The 21,165-nt window shown below is 46.8% G+C and overlaps 1 protein-coding gene across 3 annotated transcripts; it reads left to right on the top strand.

Annotated features, from left to right (window-relative positions):
* The first annotated feature begins 1,110 nt into the window (after positions 1-1,110).
* On the top strand, positions 1,111-20,939 carry UMOD (uromodulin). 3 transcript variants are annotated; one of them, XM_004057293.5, is made up of 11 exons: positions 1,111-1,138; positions 3,056-3,182; positions 4,636-5,412; positions 5,518-5,625; positions 7,499-7,707; positions 9,640-9,788; positions 12,458-12,703; positions 16,344-16,506; positions 17,070-17,151; positions 18,278-18,319; positions 20,616-20,939. In XM_004057293.5, the coding sequence occupies exons 2-11, from the start codon at positions 3,095-3,097 to the stop codon at positions 20,675-20,677; spliced, it is 1,926 nt and encodes a 641-aa protein (XP_004057341.4). In that variant the 5' UTR covers positions 1,111-1,138; positions 3,056-3,094; the 3' UTR covers positions 20,678-20,939. The 3 variants fall into 3 exon arrangements, with proteins under 3 accessions (XP_004057341.4, XP_018867707.3, XP_063556087.1); XM_019012162.4 differs by lacking the exon at positions 1,111-1,138 and adding an exon at positions 2,653-2,812 and having other exon boundaries at positions 2,993-3,182; XM_063700017.1 differs by lacking the exon at positions 1,111-1,138 and adding an exon at positions 2,665-2,812.
* Positions 20,940-21,165: the final 226 nt, after the last annotated feature.

The raw sequence follows: 21,165 nt of genomic DNA, 5'->3' as shown, positions 1-21,165 counted from the left end.
TGTATACATATGTAACAAACCTGCACGTTGTGCACTTGTACCCTAAAACTTAAAGTATAAAAAAAAAATCAATGCAGTGATCATGGTGATATTTTCCTGCTCAGCCCAAGTTCACACATATTTTATTTTTCTCAACACGATGACAGCCACTCTCACACTGATTTTTGGAATGTCATGTATGTTGAACTGGGTCTGAAGACATGGTTTTAACTCAGGCTCTGTCATTTTCTACCTCAGTGATTGCACAACAGCAAAGCAGAATTTTCACTACTTCCATGAATATAATCACTACTATACGACTTTACTTGCGTCATCTCCTTTGGTTACTATTACTACTGTGGGAGATGGGTATTCTCATTTTATAGACAAGGAAATTGACCTCTGGACCTCAGGAAGGTTAAGAAATGAGCCCACTGCCACACAATAAACACCAGATAAAGGAGGCAGACTGACTCCAAAGTCAGTCTATTTAAGTGCAAAGTTATTTCGCCTCCAAAGGGACCTCCCAGTCATCAGACCTGATTCTTTGTTGTACAGAGTGGGTCAGGTCCAGTAATGTCTGAACTACCTTCTGGTTCTGACTTTCAGCCATTCTCAGCTCCTCTCTTGCTTGTGTCTGGATTCTAAGGCTGATCTCATGAGAATGTGTGTTTCAGAAGGGTGCCCTCTCCAAGACAGGTGCACCTCCCGTCTGGGGCAGTGAATATCCCTTTTGTCCTTATGCAGCCTGGCTTCAGATACTGGCTTATGCCTGGCTCCTTGGGCCCACCCTGCCCTTGTCAGTGACCAAGAAGAAGCCCAGCACCTTGGCACTGCTTTCCCAGTTAATTTCTAACTAAGGAATCTCTTGCTGTGAGAAGGTGCGAAACAGTGACCTTGTATTTCCGGGCACAGGTGTGACCCCCCAATGTCAATCATTTGGGGTCTCTAGCTATTAGGAAAAAGAACAACAACAACCTCACAGCTTGGACTAGGCAAACATTATGCCAGGAGGAAAAAATATTCCACCCCCAAGAAAACAATATCAAAAAACAGAACTAGAGACTAATTGGAGGAGAGATTGCCAGCCTGGGGCAAATGTGTATATATAAGTATGAGGCACATCATGACCAGACTAACTCTACCTTTCTGGCTTCAGGTAAGGCTATCTGCAGCTGTCTTCTCCTAGCCCAGCTTCTCCCCATCCTATTTGAGGGAGGTAGGAGAGGAAATTAAGACCTTGGACACTGGGGTCAGTCCTGGATTTGAGTCATTATTCTGCCTATTATTGGCTTCATGATCTTTAGTAAGTTAGTTTTCCTCTCTTTGATCCTCTCTGTCCTAGTAACAATGACTACTATTTTTTGACTTATTCCATGAATATTAGTTATGCACCTATTATGTGCCAGGTACCAGGGATACAACAATGAACAACTTGCTATGTGCTGGGCCCTGCTCGACATATGTCATCTTAGTTAATCCCAGTGACAATATGCAGTGTTTTAGGTCGCAACTTATTAGCGGGTCATAAAATCATTCCTTTTGTGGGTTATATCCAGGGACTTCTTTTAATTAAATATAATAGAATAGGTCAGTAAGCAATACAAATTTGAGGCAAGCAGTTAGCCTCTTTGTCCCCCTGTTTTCTCATCTGCAAACTAGGATAATACTTATCTCATAGGGTTGTGGTAAGAATTAAATCACTTAATATAGTAAGGATATCAATTGTCTTATAAAAGTTTCATGTGTGTGTGCACATACATGCAGAAGCGACTGCACTAGATCATGACATAAAATGTTTTTCCTTCTTTCTTTCTGTCTTTTTTTTTGGTGGGGGGATGGACTCTCACTCTGTCATCCAGGCAGGAGTGCAGTGGCACGATCTCAGCTCACTGCAACCTCTGCCTCCCAGGTTCAAGCAATTCTCCTGTCTCAGCCTCCCGAGTAGCTGGGATTACAGGCGCCCACCACCATGCCCAGCTAATTTTTGTATTTTTATTAGAGATGGGGTTTCACCATGTTGGCCAGGCTGGTCTCAAACTCCTGACCTCGTGATCCACCCCCTTGGTCTCCCAAAGTGTTGGGATTACAGGCATGAGCCACTGCACCTGGCAACATAAAATGTTTTTCTTTTAGTACATCATGGTCACGAAGATCTGGAAAACGTTGCTCTAGGACCCAATGCCTTTGAGCACACGAATGTCTTTGAACTGAGCCTGGCCCATCATAGATATTCAGTTTGTGAAAGCAACAATCTCCATTTCACAGACAAAAACGGAGACTTAGTAAACTGAAATACCCACATCACAGTGTTAGTGATCAGTAAAGCAGGGATTTGAACCCCAGGTGCAGGCTGCAGCTCCTACATACTTAACCAACATGCCACCCTATTTTGCTGCTATAAACACTGGGGTAATACTGGCATCCACCCTGGACTATTTTTCCAATTGGAAGAAATAGTAAGTGACCACTCCAGAAACATTTAAATGCATTGTGAAGGTTAATTACCTCTCAAGTTGCTTGTCTCAAGCCACTTCTTTACGATATGTGAGTTGCATGAAGGAGCAGACTGCCATGTTCATTGTTCTCCATGGTGACTAGCTCCCTGTTTGGCACAATGTAGCTACTCAATAGATGTTTGTTGAATGAATAAGTGATCCAGGCAAATTGAAAGTTTCCAGGCAGAGGATCAGTTAAAATCCAAAGCTGCCTTCAGTAAAGTGGTGAGTCCAGAACACTATTCCATCTGGCTACTTCCTGCTCCAAATGACTGAGTTCTTCAAAATGTGCAATGTGCTGAGAATTGGGGAGCCAAGACTGGGATGTTGGTGAGGTAAGGAGGGGGAGTACAAGGGGTAAAGTCCCAGCAAAACAAGGGCTGCAGTGTTATGCAATTTTTTAGTCCATATAAGTGACACCTCCTGGAGTTGTATACTATACAATCAAAGCACTCCTTCCAGCTGTGGGGAGGAGAGTTAGATCATGCATTTGTCCCATCCATCTCTGTTCACAGGACACCAGACATCAGAGACAGAGAGAAAAATTCAAAGGGCCAACCCGTCTTTCCTTTGGGCAGGTGCTATCTAGACCTGAAGTAGCGGGAAGAGCAGAAAGGATGGGGCAGCCATCTCTGACTTGGATGCTGATGGTGGTGGTGGCCTCTTGGTTCATCACAACTGCAGCCGCTAACACCTCAGAAGCAAGTAAGTGAAAAGTGTGTGTGCATTGTATATGTGTGTATGCACGTGTATGTGTGAATGTGTGGGGGAAGCAATGTAGCACCTGTCAGAGGTGATCTCAATCCTCCTATCGCACTTGAGACTTGCATTGTCTTCATTCTAAGTCCATTTCTTAGACTCAATATGCACAGGACTGACTTAGAAATTTTGCTAAAGTGCAGATTCTGGTTCAGCAGATCTGCAGTAGGACCTGAGATGCTGAATTTTTAACAAGCTTCCAGGCGATGCTTATACTGGGGTCCCTGGAGTACACATTGAAAAGCAAGGGGCTAGAACATCTCTAAGGCCTGCAGGCCCTTTATTGGAAGTCAGAAACATACTCTATCACATAGGAGATTTGAACCCATGCAGGAGGATCCAAACACCTTCCCTTTCAACCTTAAGAGGTCATTCCATTGGGTTAAGATTTGCTGTCACCCCACTTTCATTTTCTCCCTGGAGTACATTGGGGCACGATGAATACTATTGCGGTGTCCTGGTTAAAAGCACATATTTTGTGGTCCTGCCATCTGCGTTTTTATCCTGGTTCTACTTCTTACCAAAGGAGTAAGGGGCTTAATCCCTCCGAACCTCAGTCTCCTCATCTTTAAAATAAGGACACATAAAAAACTGACCTCATGAGGCCCTTGGGAAGTATTCAACAAGATAGTGAGTGAAAAGTGCACATCCTATTGCCTGGCATATAGTAATTGCTTAATAAACAACAGCTTCTTTTTTTTTTAATGGTTATTTTTATTACGGAGGAACAAAGTACAACTGCCCAGCCAGGTGGAGTTGGAGGACTCCGCAGAGAGGAGGCGACACTGAGCAGGGTCCTGATGAAGATTTCACCAGCCAGGGAAGCAGATCTGGCAGAAAACATAAAATGTGCAAAGAAAGGGAGGGGCAACAGGCTCACCGTAAATCCTACCAAAGTATAGGAATTCTGCGCATTACTTTTCTGAATGTGGGAATGTGGCTATTTTAAAAGAAGACAGCTTGAAAGCAATGCTTAACACAAAAAATGAATGGTGGAGCTGGGCGCGATTGCACGTGCCTGTGGTCCCAACTTTTTGGGAAGCTGAGGCAGGGTGCGGTGGTGGCTTGAACCCAGGGAGTAGAACGCTTGAACCCAGGAATTGGAGGCTACGGTGAGCTATGATCGCACTACTGCACTCCAGCCTGGGCGACAGAGCAAGACCCCTCTCCAAAAAAATAAATAAAGTTAAAAAATACAATGAAATAAACACAGAATGAACGGTGGAGGCTTGACATCATCAGAGGAGTTTTGTTTCTTTGCTTCTTTCCTTGTTTTGGAGGGAGCCCTCTAGGGAATAAGTCTTAAAAATAATGAGTTCCCTGGAGAATGAGGGAAGGATCTCTGGGTGGCCATGGGCCCAGCTGCCCACACCCTGAAGCTGGGCTTTTCTGTCCACAGGATGGTGCTCTGAATGTCACAGCAATGCCACCTGCACGGAGGATGAGGCCGTTACGACGTGCACCTGTCAGGAGGGCTTCACCGGCGACGGACTGACCTGCGTGGACCTGGATGAGTGCGCCATTCCTGGAGCTCACAACTGCTCCGCCAACAGCAGCTGCGTAAACACGCCAGGCTCCTTCTCCTGCGTCTGCCCCGAAGGCTTCCGCCTGTCGCCCGGTCTCGGCTGCACAGACGTGGATGAGTGCGCTGAGCCTGGGCTTAGCCACTGCCACGCCCTGGCCACATGTGTCAATGTGGTGGGCAGCTACTTGTGCGTATGCCCCGCGGGCTACCGGGGGGATGGATGGCACTGTGAGTGCTCCCCGGGCTCCTGCGGGCCGGGGTTGGACTGCGTGCCCGAGGGCGACGCGCTCGTGTGCGCGGATCCGTGCCAGGCGCACCGCACCCTGGACGAGTACTGGCGCAGCACCGAGTACGGGGAGGGCTACGCCTGCGACACGGACCTGCGCGGCTGGTACCGCTTCGTGGGCCAGGGCGGTGCGCGCATGGCCGAGACCTGCGTGCCAGTCCTGCGCTGCAACACGGCCGCCCCCATGTGGCTCAATGGCACGCATCCGTCCAGCGACGAGGGCATCGTGAGCCGCAAGGCCTGCGCGCACTGGAGCGGCCACTGCTGCCTGTGGGATGCGTCCGTCCAGGTGAAGGCCTGTGCCGGCGGCTACTACGTCTACAACCTGACAGCGCCCCCCGAGTGTCACCTGGCGTACTGCACAGGTCAGCCGGAGTCTCCCCACAGTCCTCATCCCAGGCCTGGATAGGCACTGCAGAGGACGGGGGTGCGTCCTTATTGATTGTCTGTCTGTCCCTGTGACCCTGCAGACCCCAGCTCCGTGGAGGGGACGTGTGAGGAGTGCAGTATAGACGAGGACTGCAAATCGAATAATGGCAGATGGCACTGCCAGTGCAAACAGGACTTCAACATCACTGGTGAGGCCAGTGGGGAGGAAGCGGGTTGTTGAGAAACATGTCACTGCCTGGGGGAGGGACACATTCCTCCCCTGTGAGATTGGGGCCATATGGGTATGACGCAGGGGATACATATCCAACCTGAGTGAAAACAGAAGATCCACTAATACCCATTAAAGCCGGCAAGAGGCTCTCTGGGGCTCCCTGAGTCTCCCTTTAGTTGACTTCAAAGCTCCCAAAGATTTGGGGACCTCCTCGCACCCAGCCTTCTTTCTGAGGCCCACACCACAGTGGGCACACACGTTGCTGCCATCTGGGAGCCAAAGACCATCTGAGCCCTATTCCTGCAGCACCAGAACGCAGGCCCGGCCCGGTGAGCAGTCCACCAATCAGCTCAGGGCTGGTGACCAGTCCACCAATCAGCTCAGTACTCTGGGCCAGGCACAAGCCTCAGATTTCTCATAGGTACAATTATTGAAGATGAAAATAGTATTTTCAGACTTCAGTCATGATTTTAGTTACATCCAAGTGCCAACTTTACAATTGGCACCCTGGTTCACTTGCTTTATCCAAGTGTTACCTGTGCCATGACTTTTATTAAGTTGTTTTTCTTCTAACGGACTGAATCTCTTAAGCAAATTTGGAATGTTGATGGTCAGGACTTCATCTGTCTGTGGCAAGTTATGCTTACCTTAGACAGAAAGTTAACTGTAAAAATAAAAGTTACTAAAAAGAAAAGAAGGTTACTAAATTCCAGCAGTTGTGTAATACTTCCATAAAACAAATTTTAAAAAATAAATACTAAAAATTAGAAAAATACTTCAATTTTTAAAAAATTAAACAAGAATTCTGGCTGGATGTTGTTTCCTGCCCCAAACTCTGAGCCCGAGGCCTGCTCTCTGTTTGAGAGGGAAGTCAGTGGGCCGGGCGCAGTGGCTCATGCCTGTAATCCCAGCACTTTGGGAGGCTGCAGCGGGCAGATCACCTAAGGTCAGGAGTTCAAGACCAGCCTGGCCAACATGGCAAAATCCCATCTCTACTAAAAATACAAAAACTAGGTGAGTCTGGTGGCAGGTGCCTGTAATTCCAGCTACTTGGGAGGCTGAGGCAGGAGAATCACTTGAACCCAGGATGTGGAGGTTGCAGTGAGCCAAGATGGCACCTCTGCATTCCAGCCTGGGCTTGTCGCCCAAGAGAGAAACTCCGTCTCAAAAAAAAAGAGAGAGAGAGGGAAGTTAGTGAGTACATGGCATTAAAGACATTAGTGGCAAGCTGGGACTGTCTCCTTGATGTGAAAAGGGTAGAAAGTAATTGCAGCTTGCTTGCTTTTTCTTTCTTTCTTTCTCTCTTTCTTTTTTTTATTATACTTTACGTTCTAGGGTACATGTGCACAACGTGGAGGTTTGTTACATATGTATACATATGTAACTTGCATCATCTCCTTTGGCTACTATTACTACTGTGGGAGATGCGTATTCTCATTTTATAGACAAGGAAATTGACCTCTGGACCTCAAGTGATCTGTCTGCCTTGGCCTCCCAAAGTGCTAGGATTATAGGCATGAGCCACCGCATCTAGCCTTTTTATTTTTTTAAACGAGTATTCATTGTTATTTAATGCTGGGACATCAAAACCCCCCAAAACCCTCCTGCATTTGGTATATAACCCACATTTAGGGGAACCCAAGACTGAGTGGTTGGTCAGTGGATGTATCCATTGATGTCAGAGGTCCAATCTTGAGTCCCCATCACATTGGGAGGGGACAGATCAGCTCAAGGCTATGCTGAGCACTTCCAGATGGTGGTCAGCCCAGCCAGCTGGACCTGGCCCCTGGGGATGTGCTGGGCCCCCAAGCTACAGACATAGGCCCTCAATCCCACCTAACCTGTTTCAGATATCTCCCTCCTGGAGCACAGGCTGGAATGTGGGGCCAATGACATGAAGGTGTCGCTGGGCAAGTGCCAGCTGAAGAGTCTGGGCTTCGACAAGGTCTTCATGTACCTGAGTGACAGCCGGTGCTCGGGCTTCAATGACAGAGACAACCGGGACTGGGTGTCTGTAGTGACCCCAGCCCGGGATGGCCCCTGTGGGACAGTGTTGACGGTACGTCCTGGCCAGTGGGGGACAGAACCAGAGCACTGCCTGGTTCAAGCTTCAGCTCTATCACTTCCTAGTTATAGAAGCTTTGGGGAGTTATTTAGCCTGGCTGTGCCTCAGTTTCATCAACTGTAAAGTGGAGAAATAATAGTACCTACTCCACAGGTGTATTGAGAGGATTGAATGAGTTAATGTGTTAAAGTGATTAGGACAGTGACTGCACACAGTAAGTGCTCAATAAACATCAGCTTCAAATAAAGAAAGCAATTCATGGTGATAGTTCTCCATTTTACAGATGGGAAAAGTAGGGCCATAGTGGGGATTGTCTCAGCCAGTAGGCATCAGCATTGGGTTCAGAAACTGGTCTATTTGTCTCCAGTGGTCCTGGAAGGCAAGGTCTGTATCCTTAATGTACAGAGAATCAGGACCTCACCTACAGAGGCCTCCTCAAATGAAACCCAGAGGTAAATGTTTGTGTGAGTGGAGCATTATCTCCTGCCACCTCTCTCATTACCAGAGGAAGAAAGAAAGAGAAAGAGAGGAAGAAAGAAAGAGAAGGAAGGAAAGAAAGAAAGAAAGAAAAAGAGAAAGAGAGAGAGGGAAGGAAGGAAGGAAGGAAGGAAGGAAGGAAGGAAGGAAGGGAGGGAGGGAGGGAGGGAAGGAAGGAAGGAAGGAAGGAAAGAAAGGAAGAAAGGAAGAAAGAAAGAAAGAGAAAGAAAGAAAGAAAAAGAAAGAAAAGAAAGAAAGGAAGGAAGGAAGAAAGAAGGAAGGAAGAAAGAAAGAAAGAAAGAGAAAGATTTAATGTTGGCCGGGCATGGTGGCTCACGCCTGTAATCCCAGCACTTTGGGGGGCCGAGGCAGGTGGATAACTTGAGGTCAGGAGTTTGAGACCAGCCTGGCCAACACAGAGAAACCCCTTCTCTACTAAAAATACAAAAATTTGCTGGACCTGGTGGTGGGCACCTGTAATCCCAGCTACTCGGGAGGCTGAGGCAGGAGAATCACTTGAACCCAGGAAGCAGAGGTTGCAGTGAGCCGAGATTGTGCCACTGCACTCCAGCCTGGGTGACAGAGTGAGACTCTGTCCCAAAACAAACAAACAAAAAGAAATAATTAATGTCATTTTCCAAGGATGGCATTTGAAATTCCATTGATGGTGACTTGGCATATGGTTTTCAGTTTTCAAGAGAGGAAGCACGGGGTGCTGAAAACAGTCTAGTCTTGTGAGATGTCACATACTGTGGGCAATCCCTCAGTGACTCTGTTACTATGAACCTCTGTCTTCTTGTCTGGGAAGCAGGGGTGTGGCAGCGCCACTTGTTAGGGTCACTGAAGGAACTAATGCAATGACTCAGGAGGGGTATTCCGCTCGGGGTCTGGCACATGACATATGCGCATGAATGGTCATTGCTGTTGTAACTTTTTTTTTCTAATTTATAAAGAAAAGATGATTAATTGGCTCGTAGTTCAGGGAGTTTTTAACTGTGGTGGGATTTTTTTTTTTTTTTTTTTTGAGATGGAATCTCCCTGTCGCCAAGGCTAAAGTGCAGTGGCACGATCTTGGCTCATTGCAAGCTCTGCCTCCCGGGTTCAAGCGATTCTCCTGTCTCAGCCTCCCGAGTAGTTGGGATTACAGGCACCCACCACCACGCCCGGCTACTTTTTGTATATTTAGTAGAGACAGGGTTTCACCATATTGGACAGGCTGGTCTCGAACTCCTGACCTCAGGTGATCCGCCTGCCTCGGCCTCCCAAAGTGCTGGGATTACAAGCGTGAGCTAATGCGCCCGGCCACAGGCAGCTTTTTATCAAGGAGACTAGGAGAGCGGCTCACAAGTAGCCAGACATGAGACCAGCAGATTTAGCTTTGAAGTCCTACTCAGATTCTCATGCCCCTTTCTCTCATCCCCACCCCCCCACCCCCATTCCCTGCAACAGAGGAATGAAACCCACGCCACTTACAGCAACACCCTCTACCTGGCAGATGAGATCATCATCCGTGACCTCAACATCAAAATCAACTTTGCGTGCTCCTACCCCCTGGACATGAAAGTCAGCCTGAAGACCGCCCTACAGCCAATGGTCAGGTGTGGCCAGAGAGGGTCCCTGGGGCCCCTAGATGGTTCTAACCCCAAACCCCTTAACCATGAGCTTCCCTGTCAACTGCCACCCACAGGGAGCTGGGAGTGAGGGCTGGGAATCAGGGTTGCCCAGTGGAAGAGCCAGGAATTCTGGAGCCCAGGTTCAAATCTAGACTTTGTCATAAATGATGGTTATGCCCTGGTTAGTGGGGGACAGAGTCAGAGCACCGCCTGGTTCAAGCCCCAGCTCTGTCACTTACTAGTTGTATGAGCTTGAGTGAGTTATTAAGCCTGGCTTTGGGAAATTGATAGTCCCTCTCTAGGTGTCAATATTTTCATCTGTGAAATGGGTTTAATAGTACTCTAAGAATTAAATGATATGGGAGGATCGCTTGAGCCCAGGAATTTGAGGCTGCTTAGAGCTATGGTTGTGATGTGAATCAGATTAAACTGATGTAGATGATTCAGATGTGAATCAAATATTAAAGTCTCTACTTTTCAAAGAGGCAGGGTGGTTGTGCCAGAGAGCAGGAATGGTCTCAGTCCAGACTGCTATGGAATGCTGGGCAAATCATATTTCATATTTGGACCTCAACTTCTTTCCTTCTCTGTGAATGAAATGAATTTGATTAAAGAGGATTTTAAAAATTATGCTCCTTGCAAGTGTCTTGGTAGGGGCCAAGGGAGGTGCCCTGGCAGAGTGCCTACAGGGGTAAACTATTCATACTGGGTGCCACGTAATATTTTATTTTATTTTTTTAAAAGGAATCTGTTGCTAAATAAAATTGAAAATCTTCAAATAGGATGAATCACAGGCCAATGATGGAAAATTATAGTTGTAATAAGAAATAAGATTTATTGATTATTTATTTATTTATTTATTTATTGAGACGGAGTCTCGTACTGTCGCCCAGGCTGGAGTTCAATGGCATGATCTTGGCTCACTTCAACCTCCGCCTCCCAGGTTCCAGTGATTCTCCTGCCCCAGCCTCCCAAGCAGCTAGGATTATAGGTGCCCACCACCACACCCGGCTAAGTTTTGTATTTTTAGTAGAGACAGGGTTTCACCATGTTGGCCAGGCTGGTCTCAAACTCCTGACCTCAGGCAATCCACCCACCTCGGCCTCCCAAAGTGCTGGGATTATAGGCGTGAGCCACCGTGCCCTGCCAAGAACTAAGATTCATTGAGAGCTTACTATATCTCAGGCATTATAGCCAGTGTTCTGCCTGGAACATCTCATCAAACTCTTACAGCAGCCCTAGGAGATAAAGGTATCATTATTATTACTATTCCCATTATACTGATGTGGAAATTGAGGCTCACAGAAGTTTGAGTGACTTACCCAAAGCTGTAAAGTCTAGCAAGTGATAGAGCTGGGATTCAGACATCAGGTCCAGAGCCTCCACTTGACCATGACCTTCCCTTCGAAGCTTGCCCATGGTTTTCTGCTCTCTTGGCCAGCCAGACTCAGGAAAGGATGCTGGGCACTGATGAGGGTGCACAGCTGACTTGGAGGAAAAAGGGTGCTCATTGCAAGCTGTTGGCTGGAGCCTCACCTGGCCTAGCAGTGTCCTGGAGCAATGTGGCCCCGTCCTCGGCCTGGTAGGCTCTGGGGAACAACAAGTGTGCCCACATCTCTCTGTTTTATGGTTTTGTTTTGTTACGAATCCAGGTCTCACTCTGTCACCCAGGCTGGAGTGCAGTGGCACAACCATAGCTCAATGCGGCCTCAAATTCCTGGTCTCAAGCAATCCTCCCACCTCAGTCTCCCAGGTGGCTAGGACTACAGACACATGCCACCACCCTGGGCTATTTTTAAAAATATTTTTATAGAGACAGGGTCTTGTTACATGGACCAGGCTAGTCTTAAACTCCTGGCCTCAAATGATCCTCCTGCGTATGCCTCCTAAAGTATTGGGATTACAGGTGTGAGCCACAGCACCTGGTCCCTCTCTCTGTCTCGAGTTAGACATCTCACCCCAGTCTTCACTGATAACTCAGTTCTCATCTGTAAAATGGACTTCCACATTTCGGAGTATTTCTCATGTGCCTTATTTCATGAGGCATCAGCCTTACAATGTCCTTTGTTGGATCATCCAGTGAAGTTCACATCAGTGTGGCTGTTTTCAATGTGGTTAAAAATAACTCATTTATAAACCTCAATCTTCTGATATAGATGTTAGTACATCACGATGGAGGCCAGGACGCAAGTTGTAGGCCTCATCATAGCTCAATACCTTTTAACCTGTTCTAGATTGAGACCAAAGAAGGAATCCAGGTGTTTCTGTCAATAATTTGTTTTTTTGCCATCTTGAAAGCTACAGGGGTAGCAAAGGCTATAGCAGTAGCAAGTGAGGGACTGGACGTGTTACTTGAGATGTGATTGATCCATAGACCAGCAGCATCAGCAGCATCCAGGCACTTGTCAGAAATGCAGGACCTTGAGCCCCACCCCAATACTCACCAAATCAGAGCCTGCATTTTATCTAGATCCCAAGTTGACCTGTGTGTACTTATTGCGGTTTGCAAAGCAACAGTTGGTGGGTTCCACTCTTATTGCTGGATAAAAATGCAAATAACTGCAAGGGACTGCCTAGGAATGCAAATCAGAGAAGGTGGTCTATCTGCAGATGTTCTCAGCCCGGTCCTCTCACCAACCCTTCTCCCCTGGCAGTGCTCTAAACATCAGAGTGGGCGGGACCGGCATGTTCACCGTGCGGATGGCGCTCTTCCAGAACCCTTCCTACACGCAGCCCTACCAAGGCTCCTCCGTGACACTGTCCACTGAGGCTTTTCTCTACGTGGGCACCATGTTGGATGGGGGCGACCTGTCCCGATTTGCACTGCTCATGACCAACTGCTATGCCACACCCAGTAGCAATGCCACGGACCCCCTGAAGTACTTCATCATCCAGGACAGGTAAGGCAAAGGTTCCTGCATGGGAACTCATGGGTAGAATTCAGAGGGGGTCTTTGGACTTGGATGGAGGAAAATTGCATCTTTTTTTTTTTTTTTTTTTTTTTGACAGAGTCTTGCTCTGTCGCCAAGGTTGGAGTGCAATGGTGTGACCTCGGCTCACTGCAACCTCCGCCTCCTGGGTTCAAGTGATTCTTCTGCCTCAGCCTCCCGAGTAGCTGGGATTACAGGCAGAGGCCAGCAGGCCTGGCTAATTTTTGTATTTTTAGTAGAGATGGGGTTTCACCATGTTGACCAGGCTGGTCTTGAACTCCTGACCTCAAGTGATCCACCCCCTTGGCCTCCCAAAGTGCTGGGATTACAGGTGTGAGCCACCACGCCTGGCTGAAAAATTGCATCTTTATATTCATTACCCTTTAGCTGAACCTTAGCATTCCCATCCATTATAAATACAGGCAACAAACTACAGAAATATTAGCAGGTCGTGTGAAGCCATTTATAGTCATCAGTACTTTTTAGTTACTATAGCATTAGAATTTTCACTAGACCTTATTATTTAGTGAATTATCAATACATATGTATTGGCAAATATATATTTATGTATTTTATATATATATATACACACATATATATATATACACACACACACAAAGATATAATGCATTTTGTATTTTAAATGTCTTTTTTTTTGTTCGTTTGATTTGGTTTGGTTTTTTTGAGACAGGGTCTCATTCTGTCACCCAGGCCGGAATACAGTGACTTGATCATAGCTCACGGCAGCCTCAACCTCCCAGGCTCAAGCGATCCTCCAGCTTTAGCCTCATGAGTAGCTGGGACTACAGGCACACACCACTATACACAGCTAGCAAATGTTTTTAATATTTTGAGAATGGTGCTTCAATTTAATTGATTTCCTTTATAATCTTTTAAATATTTTATTTTAGGCATTTAAAAATATTATTTCTGAGGAGGGATGTACAAGCTTCACCAGAGAGCTGAGTAGGGTTTATAATTCAAAAAATGGTAAGAAACTTGATGGAAAGTCTTGCCCAGGGCAGCAGGCAGCCCAGCACCTGGGGGAGGAGTAAGACATGGGCATGGTTAGCCAAGGGCCAGTTGAAACTAGGACACAAGTGTGCTACCTTTTACTCAAGAGGCACTAGATGACTATGAATCTTACCATGAGATGGTGATTCACTTTCTCGTTCATAAGTTGAAAAGATATTTTGGAAGCTTGCTGTGTGTCGGGCTCTGTGGATTTCACAGTAAATAGAAGGAACAAAAACCTCTGCCCTCACACAGCTTATATTCTAAAGGGGGAGGGCCAACGATTAAATGAAAGTGAAATATATAGTATGTTAATGACAAAGAGGTTGTAGAAGAAACAAAGCAGGAGAAGAAAGACATTTGCAATTTTAATTGCATTGTCAGAAAAAGCATTCCTGAGAGACAGTGGTCTGTTTCTGCCTGGTTACACCAAGGGAATATTTTCAGGTGAGTGCCAATGTGATGTTCACACGTCTTTGTTATCTGGAATCTCCCTTTGCAATAAAAATAAAGCAGAAGTCTGTTTCAGAGCATTTTGCAGTTAACAGAGTCTAACTCAAACTTAATACAACTCTTTTGTTGATCTTGTCCTCATTGTATGGTCCTGTTCTATTTATGGCAAGTGATACTTGTCTGCCATTTGAATTCATGACCTAAAGATTCTTCTAGTAAGTAAATGTATTTCAGTAAAAAATACAAGTGGATTTAAAGAAAAATAGTAAGTAAATAATAATACAGATGTTGGGACACACAGGAAAATGCTCATAAAGGTGGTATCTCAATAAAGAAAAAAAGAACTGAAAGTTGGAAACTGTTGGCATGACCTTGATTGGAGTATCACAGAGATTTGGGTTCAAATCTTGGCTTTGCCATTTCTTAGCTTTAAGAAACAGGTTAGCTCATCTTTCTGGGTTTTTCTATTCTCAGACGTAAATGGGGATAAATAATACCTGCTATGCTGGGATTTTAAAACTTGTTTTTCGTGAGTATAACGGGCACGATGGCTCACGCCTGTAATCCCAGCACTTTGGGAGGCTGAGGCAGGCAGATCACCTGAGGTCAGGAGGTCAAGACTGGCCTGGCCAATAGAGCAAAGCCCATCTCTACTAAAAATACAAAAAAATTAGACGGGCATGGTGGTGGGCACCTGTAATCCCAGCTACTTGGGAGGCTGAGGCAGGAGAATTGCTTGAACCCAGGAGGCAGAGGTTGCAGTGAGCCAAGATCACACCATTGCACTCCAGCTTGGGCAACAAGAGTGAAACTCTACCTCAAGAAAATAAAAATAAAGCATAGCAGGGAGGCCGAGGCAGGTGGATCACGAGGTCAGGAGTTCGAGACCAGCCTGGTCAACACAGTGAAACCCCGTCTGTACTAAAAATACAAGAATTAGCCAGGCATGATGGCACACACCTGTAATCCTAGCTACTCAAGAGGCTGAGACAGGAGAATTGCTTGAACTGGGAGGCAGAGGTTGCAGTGAGCCAAGATCACACCACTGCACTCCAGCCTGGGTGGCAGAGCAAGACCCCATCTAAAAATAAAATAAAATAAAAGTACAGCAGGGACATTGCGGAAAACTTGGAAAGTTTTGAAAAAGAAGCAGGAAAAAATGTAGGGTGTGTCTATAAGTTTCCATCTGGGTGTGTGTGGGAGCTGGGGTGAGAACTACCAGTGTAGGATAGGTGTCAGAACATCACAAGGCATGAAAAAAGGAGACAAGTCGGGGAGACAGTGAAAGTGACTGGAGGGGACACATGGATGTCCAGGTTGGCTTGAGCACGTGGAGCCCTCACAGGCCATACTGTCTGCCTTTCAGGAGTTGAGTCCACTTAACCTCAGGGCTTTTCTCTTGCCAGGCAGAGTCTGCACTTTTGGAGCCAGATCTGAATTATGGGAGACACAGAGCTAAGAGTGAAAAACACTCCCAGAAGGTCCCTTCTCAGTTTTGCAGTCAGTGTTCAGCCTCCCTCCGAAATCAACTTTGAGGAAAGAGTGCGGAATGGCAGAGAGGGTGCCCAGTTTGCCTCCCCAGAATGCCTATGGGTATCCTGACCCAGCCCAGCACATGTGGGAGTCTCTGCATGCTCTATTTTGGGTTCCTCCTTCTAACTGTGTTTGGGTGCAATTGTGTATATGTGCAGATGGGTGCACACACTCCAATTTCATCGGTGGCTCTCGGTACCCAGAGGTTTCCATTGTTATAATTATACCAGGCATATTGTAGATAGCACATAGCAGCTAATAATTTTTGAATGTCATTGCTGGGAAATCAGGAAGTGCTGACTTTTGGATAGTTTCAGCTCTGCACTGATGACAGTTTCACTTTAGTATCAAATATATAAAGCACCTATGGCATGCTACACACAGTTCTACGCACTTTGAGAAATTAACGAATTTAATCCTTACAGCTATCTTATCACATGGGCTGCGATCATTTCTTATGTACAGATGGAGAAATTGAGGTACACAGAGATTAAATAAGTTGCCCAAGGTCACACAGCTGAAAGGTGACAGAGCAATATTTGAATCCAGGAAGTCTGACTCCAGAATCTTTGTTTAACCAACCACATTAAATGATGTGTAACCCTCCCAGATGCCCACACGCTAGAGACTCAACTATCCAAGTGGTGGAGAATGGGGAGTCCTCCCAGGGCCGATTTTCCGTCCAGATGTTCCGGTTTGCTGGAAACTATGACCTAGTCTACCTGCACTGTGAAGTCTATCTCTGTGACACCATGAATGAAAAGTGCAAGCCTGTGAGTCGCCTCCCCTCCCCCAGCCCATCTCTTATAACCAAAGACATTTGGCCACAAAGAAAACAAATCAATATTTCTTCCCTGTTTCCCTCTTTTACCAGAGGGATAGAATGAGCAATAAGATGAGGTGGGCGTGGCTAGGCAGGAAACCTAAGCTGCAGGGGAAATCAGGTGGGATCAGTAAAGTGCGGCAGGCTGGTAAGAGCTCTGGCTTATCTGCAAGCTTGTGTTCAAATAACAGGAGCTGACATTTTTAAGCACTGTGCCCACTTTATCTGTGTTAGCTTTTAATGCTTCACAGCAACTCTATAAGGGAGGTATTACTGGTTCCCTTTCCTCATGAGGAGAGGGGCTCGGAGAACTTCAGTGGCTTGCCTGAGATCATGCATCTATTTAACAAATGGCAGAGCTGGGACCTGCATGAGCCCCGGTATACAGGTCTCCTAACAACTTCTGCCTGGGGCAGGGGAAGGCACCTGTGAGGTGGGCAGTCCACTCCAAGTGGCAGAACCACATTCAGGCTCCTTCATGGAGGGTGTTTTTCTATTGCCCTCTCCCTGTAGACCTGCTCTGGGACCAGATTCCGAAGTGGAAGTGTCATAGATCAATCCCGTGTCCTGAACTTGGGTCCTATCACACGGAAAGGTAAGAGAGCCACTCGCTCCTCAACATTCCTGGCTGGGAAAGATTTCTGGAGAGGAAGAGGGATAACAGAGCCTGGCACCTTGGCACCTTACTGAGCTCTGAAGAACTGGGAGCAAGTGGATGCTCTGGGGCAAGGTGGAATACAGACTGCCTTCCTTTCACTATTCCCATTCATACACCCATTCATTGCACAAATATGATTTGTAGATGAATGTAACACAGGACACAGGGGAGGCCAGACAGGCAGGTAGGAATGTAGATCATCCAGACAAGTTTGCACACACATGAGGCCACAAACATACATTCATATTTGTAGTAGATGTGTGCCTACTCTGTGTCTGGAGGTCTTGTGATGAGCAGAAGTAGATGGCCCTGCTCCCATGGAGCTTGTGAATCAGTGAAGAAGGTGCCATTTGAATAATCCCCTGTAGATGTGTAGGATCTGGGTGATCCATTAAGTGCAGGCTCTGCAAAATATCTCAAGCACTGATCTTAGGAGTGGTTTAGGAAGGGTCAGAATCTTGTGGCTTCCAGCTGCATGACTCCTAAACCTTAATTTCTAATCTTGTAGCTAATTTCTCAGTTCTACAAAGGCAGTCTAGCCCCCAAGGCAAGAAGGAGGTTTGTTTTTGGAAAGGGCTGTTATCGTCTTTGTTTTAAACTATAAACTAAGTTCCTTCCAAAGTTAGTTCAGCCTACACCCAGGAAGGAACAAGGACAGCTTAAAAGTTAGAACCAAAATGGGGTTGTCTAGGTTGGCTCTCTTTCACTGTCTCAGTCATAATTTTGCAAAGGTCGTTTCAAGAGTACAGCTTGGACAAAGGGCGTGTGGCAGGAGGGAGCCTGGCCTGTTAAAGGAACCCAGAGAAGGCCAGGGGAGTTGTGTGGGATGAGCTGCTGCAGACCTTGTGGGGCCTTGCAGTTCTTGCTAAGGGTTGGGACCTTTCTCCTGAAAGCAGTGAGAGCCCCTGATGGGTCTGAAGTAGGGGAGTAACATGATCAGATTTGGGTTTTGAAGAGATCAGTCTGGCTGCGAAGTGAAAAGTAGATTGAAGGGGTTTCTGTCAGGATGCTTGCCAAATCTCATGCATTCTTTATTCACTGATCCTTCTGTTTTCCTCCAAAGGTGTCCAGGCCACAGTCTCAAGGGCTGCTTTTAGCAGCTTGGGTAAGTTCAGGTCCTTTCTGCAGTGGGACCTGTTCCAGAACTCTCCTGGGGGGCTTCTATCTGTTAACTTGTAATGCTTCATAGCAACTCTATAAGGGAGGTGTTATTAGTTCCGTTTTCTAAATGAGGAGAGTGGCTCAGAGAACCTGAGTGGTCCTACTGAGATCATGCATCTCTCTATTAATTGTAAGAGCTGGGACATGTGCCCCAGTATACAGATCACTTATTTTATACACACACTTATTACAAACTTGTACCCAAAGGATATGCACACACTCCAGATCTGCATCTTGGGCACCTACTGAAGCTCCAAGCCTCCTCTCTAACACTTTTTTCTAGATTCATTCAATAGGTGACAAATAGGCCAGGCGCAGTGGCTCACGCCTATAATCCCAGCACTTGGGGAGGCTGAGGCGGGTGGATCACAAGGTCAAGAGATTGAGACCATCGTGGCCAACATGGTGAAACCCCACCTCTACTAAAAATACAAAAGTTAGCTGGGTGTGGTGGCGCGCGCCTCCCAGCTACTTGGGAGGCTGAGGCAGGAGAATGGCTTGAACCACGGGGGGCAGAGGTTGCAGTGAGCCAAGATCACGCCACTGCACTCCAGCCTGGCAACAAAGCAAGATCCATCTCAAAAAAAAAAAAAAAAAAGGTGACAAATATTCCTTGAGTGCTACCATGTGCCAAGAGCCGTGTTTAGTTCTGGGGTGAACACAACAAATAAGAAACCCCACTTCTCTGCTTCTTTGCTCTTCTAACTCCCTGAGGTCCCAGGGTGTGCTGGAGGGCTGGGCTTGAGCTCTGAAGAGGCAACTGTATCTGTGGAAATGCCTGGAGTGCCTGGACTTAGGGCTGTCCACATGCACACATACCTATGCTGTGTCCCAATAGTACATATGTGCACACAGACACAGGCATGCCCAGATAAGCACATGAGAATGTAGGTCATCCAGACATGTTTACCCACACACACAAGGTCACATACATGCATTTATATTTGCATGTACAGATGCACAGAAAGCTGCAATTGTCTGCATGCATATTTGTGTGTGCAGATGTACACACACTTATTGGAAGCCTGTACCCAAAGGATATGAACATACCCCAGATCTGTATATTGGGCACTTCCTGAAGCTCCAAGGCTCCTCTCTAACACCTTTTTCTAGATTCATTCAATAGGTGATGAATATTCATTGAGTAATACTATGTGCCGAGAACCATGCTTAGTGCTGGGGTGAACACAACGGCCAAACAAGAACCCCCGCTTCTCTGCTTCTTTGCTTTTTCTGACCACAAAGGCCAGGGACAGGTGGCATTTTTATGGCCCATGGTTTTCATGGCACTGAATTGTCTAAAAATCTAGGTGAAAAGCAAATCTATGCAACAGCTACTGGTACCTGGATCCAAGGAGGTTCTTACACTAACTTGGCATTTTTTTTTTTTTTTTTTGAGATGGAATCTGCTCTGTCACCCAGGCTGGAGTGCAGTGGTGAAATCTCAGCTCACTGTAACCTCTGCCTCCTGGGTTCAAGCGATTCTTCTGCCTCAGCCTGCCCAGTAGCTGGAACTACAGGCGTGCACCACCACGCCCGGCTAATTTTTGTATTTTCTTTTTTTTTTTTTTTTTTTTTTTTTGAGACGGAGTCTGGCTCTGTCGCCCAGGCTGGAGTGCAGTGGCGCAATCTCAGCTCACTGCAAGCTCCGCCTCCCGGATTCACGCCATTCTCCTGCCTCAGCCTCCCGAGTAGCTGGGACTACAGGCGCCCGCCACCACGCCCGGCTAATTTTTTGTATTTTTAGTAGAGACGGGGTTTCTCCGTGTGGCCAGGCTGGTCTTGAACTCCTGACCTCAGGAGATCTGCCTGCCTTGGCCTCCCAAAATTCTGGGATTAAAGGTGTGAGCCACCCCACCCGGCTAACCGGGCATTTGACCTGAACTAGTTCAGCCCAGTACTGGTGAGCTCAGAGATGGAGAGTCACAGCACTCCTAAGAGGCTTGCCCTCTGTGACTATCCCCCAAGGTCTCTAAGGATGGTTGAATAGATTGGGCACTTCACAAGAATGCCCTTTGCCCTTTTGAGGAGGTACCAAGCCTAGTGCCAGAGGAAAGATTATCTTTTTCAAATCGGTCCACCTTTTTCAGGGCAGATAAGGAGGAAGCTTCCTTTTTCCAGGAGAGCAGCCCAGAGAGGGTGTCCTCTTCTGATTGGTCAGTCTAGTGGAGGCAGCTTATGTTAATTTGCACAAAAGTACAGCAGTACTAGCAGTTGCCCTGTCACTGTTTTCTTTTCAGGGCTCCTGAAAGTCTGGCTGCCTCTGCTTCTCTCGGCCACCTTGACCCTGACTTTTCAGTGACTGACAGCGGAAAGCCCTGTGCTCCATGGCTGCCATCTCACCTCCTGCTGGGCAGGGGGCATGATGCGGGCCAGTGCTCCAGCCACAGAAAAGAAAGTTCATGCTTTGTTCAGCCTGCCTTCTTTTCTCCCTTTTAATCCTGGCTGTCGAGAAACAGCCTGTGTCTTTAAATGCTGCTTTTTCTCAAAATGGGACTTGTGACGGTGGACCTGAGGCCCCCATCTCCTTAAAGAGTGTGGCAAAATAATGATTTTTAAACCTCGGTCTTTGAAGTCATCCATTCATTCAACAAGTATTTACTGAACTCTACCATGTAGGCACTATGTATGGTGCTAAGGATCCTACGGTGGGAAAAAATAACCCCCCACACTGTCCTCATGGAGTTCACAGTCTGCTCAGTGAGACTGGGTTCTGCTGTGTGACCTTAGATAGGATACACAATGTCTCTGAGCTTCATCCGCTTATTCATTCGTATTTGCTGAGCATCT

The sequence above is a fragment of the Gorilla gorilla genome, chromosome 18 (assembly GCF_029281585.2).
Source record: "Gorilla gorilla gorilla isolate KB3781 chromosome 18, NHGRI_mGorGor1-v2.1_pri, whole genome shotgun sequence".
Classification (NCBI taxonomy): Eukaryota; Metazoa; Chordata; class Mammalia; order Primates; family Hominidae; genus Gorilla; species Gorilla gorilla.
The sequence above is the reverse complement of the archived record's forward strand: the minus strand, read 5'-3'. Positions and strand labels throughout refer to the sequence as shown.

Coding starts and splice junctions, on each gene's coding strand:
- UMOD (XM_004057293.5), top strand. CDS start 3,095: ATGGGGCAGCCATCTCTGACTTGGATGCTGATGGTGGTGGTGGCCTCT. Junction 5,413..5,517: donor TCACCTGGCGTACTGCACAG/GTCAGCCGGAGT, acceptor GTGACCCTGCAG/ACCCCAGCTCCGTGGAGGGG. Junction 16,507..17,069: donor TGAATGAAAAGTGCAAGCCT/GTGAGTCGCCTC, acceptor CTCTCCCTGTAG/ACCTGCTCTGGGACCAGATT.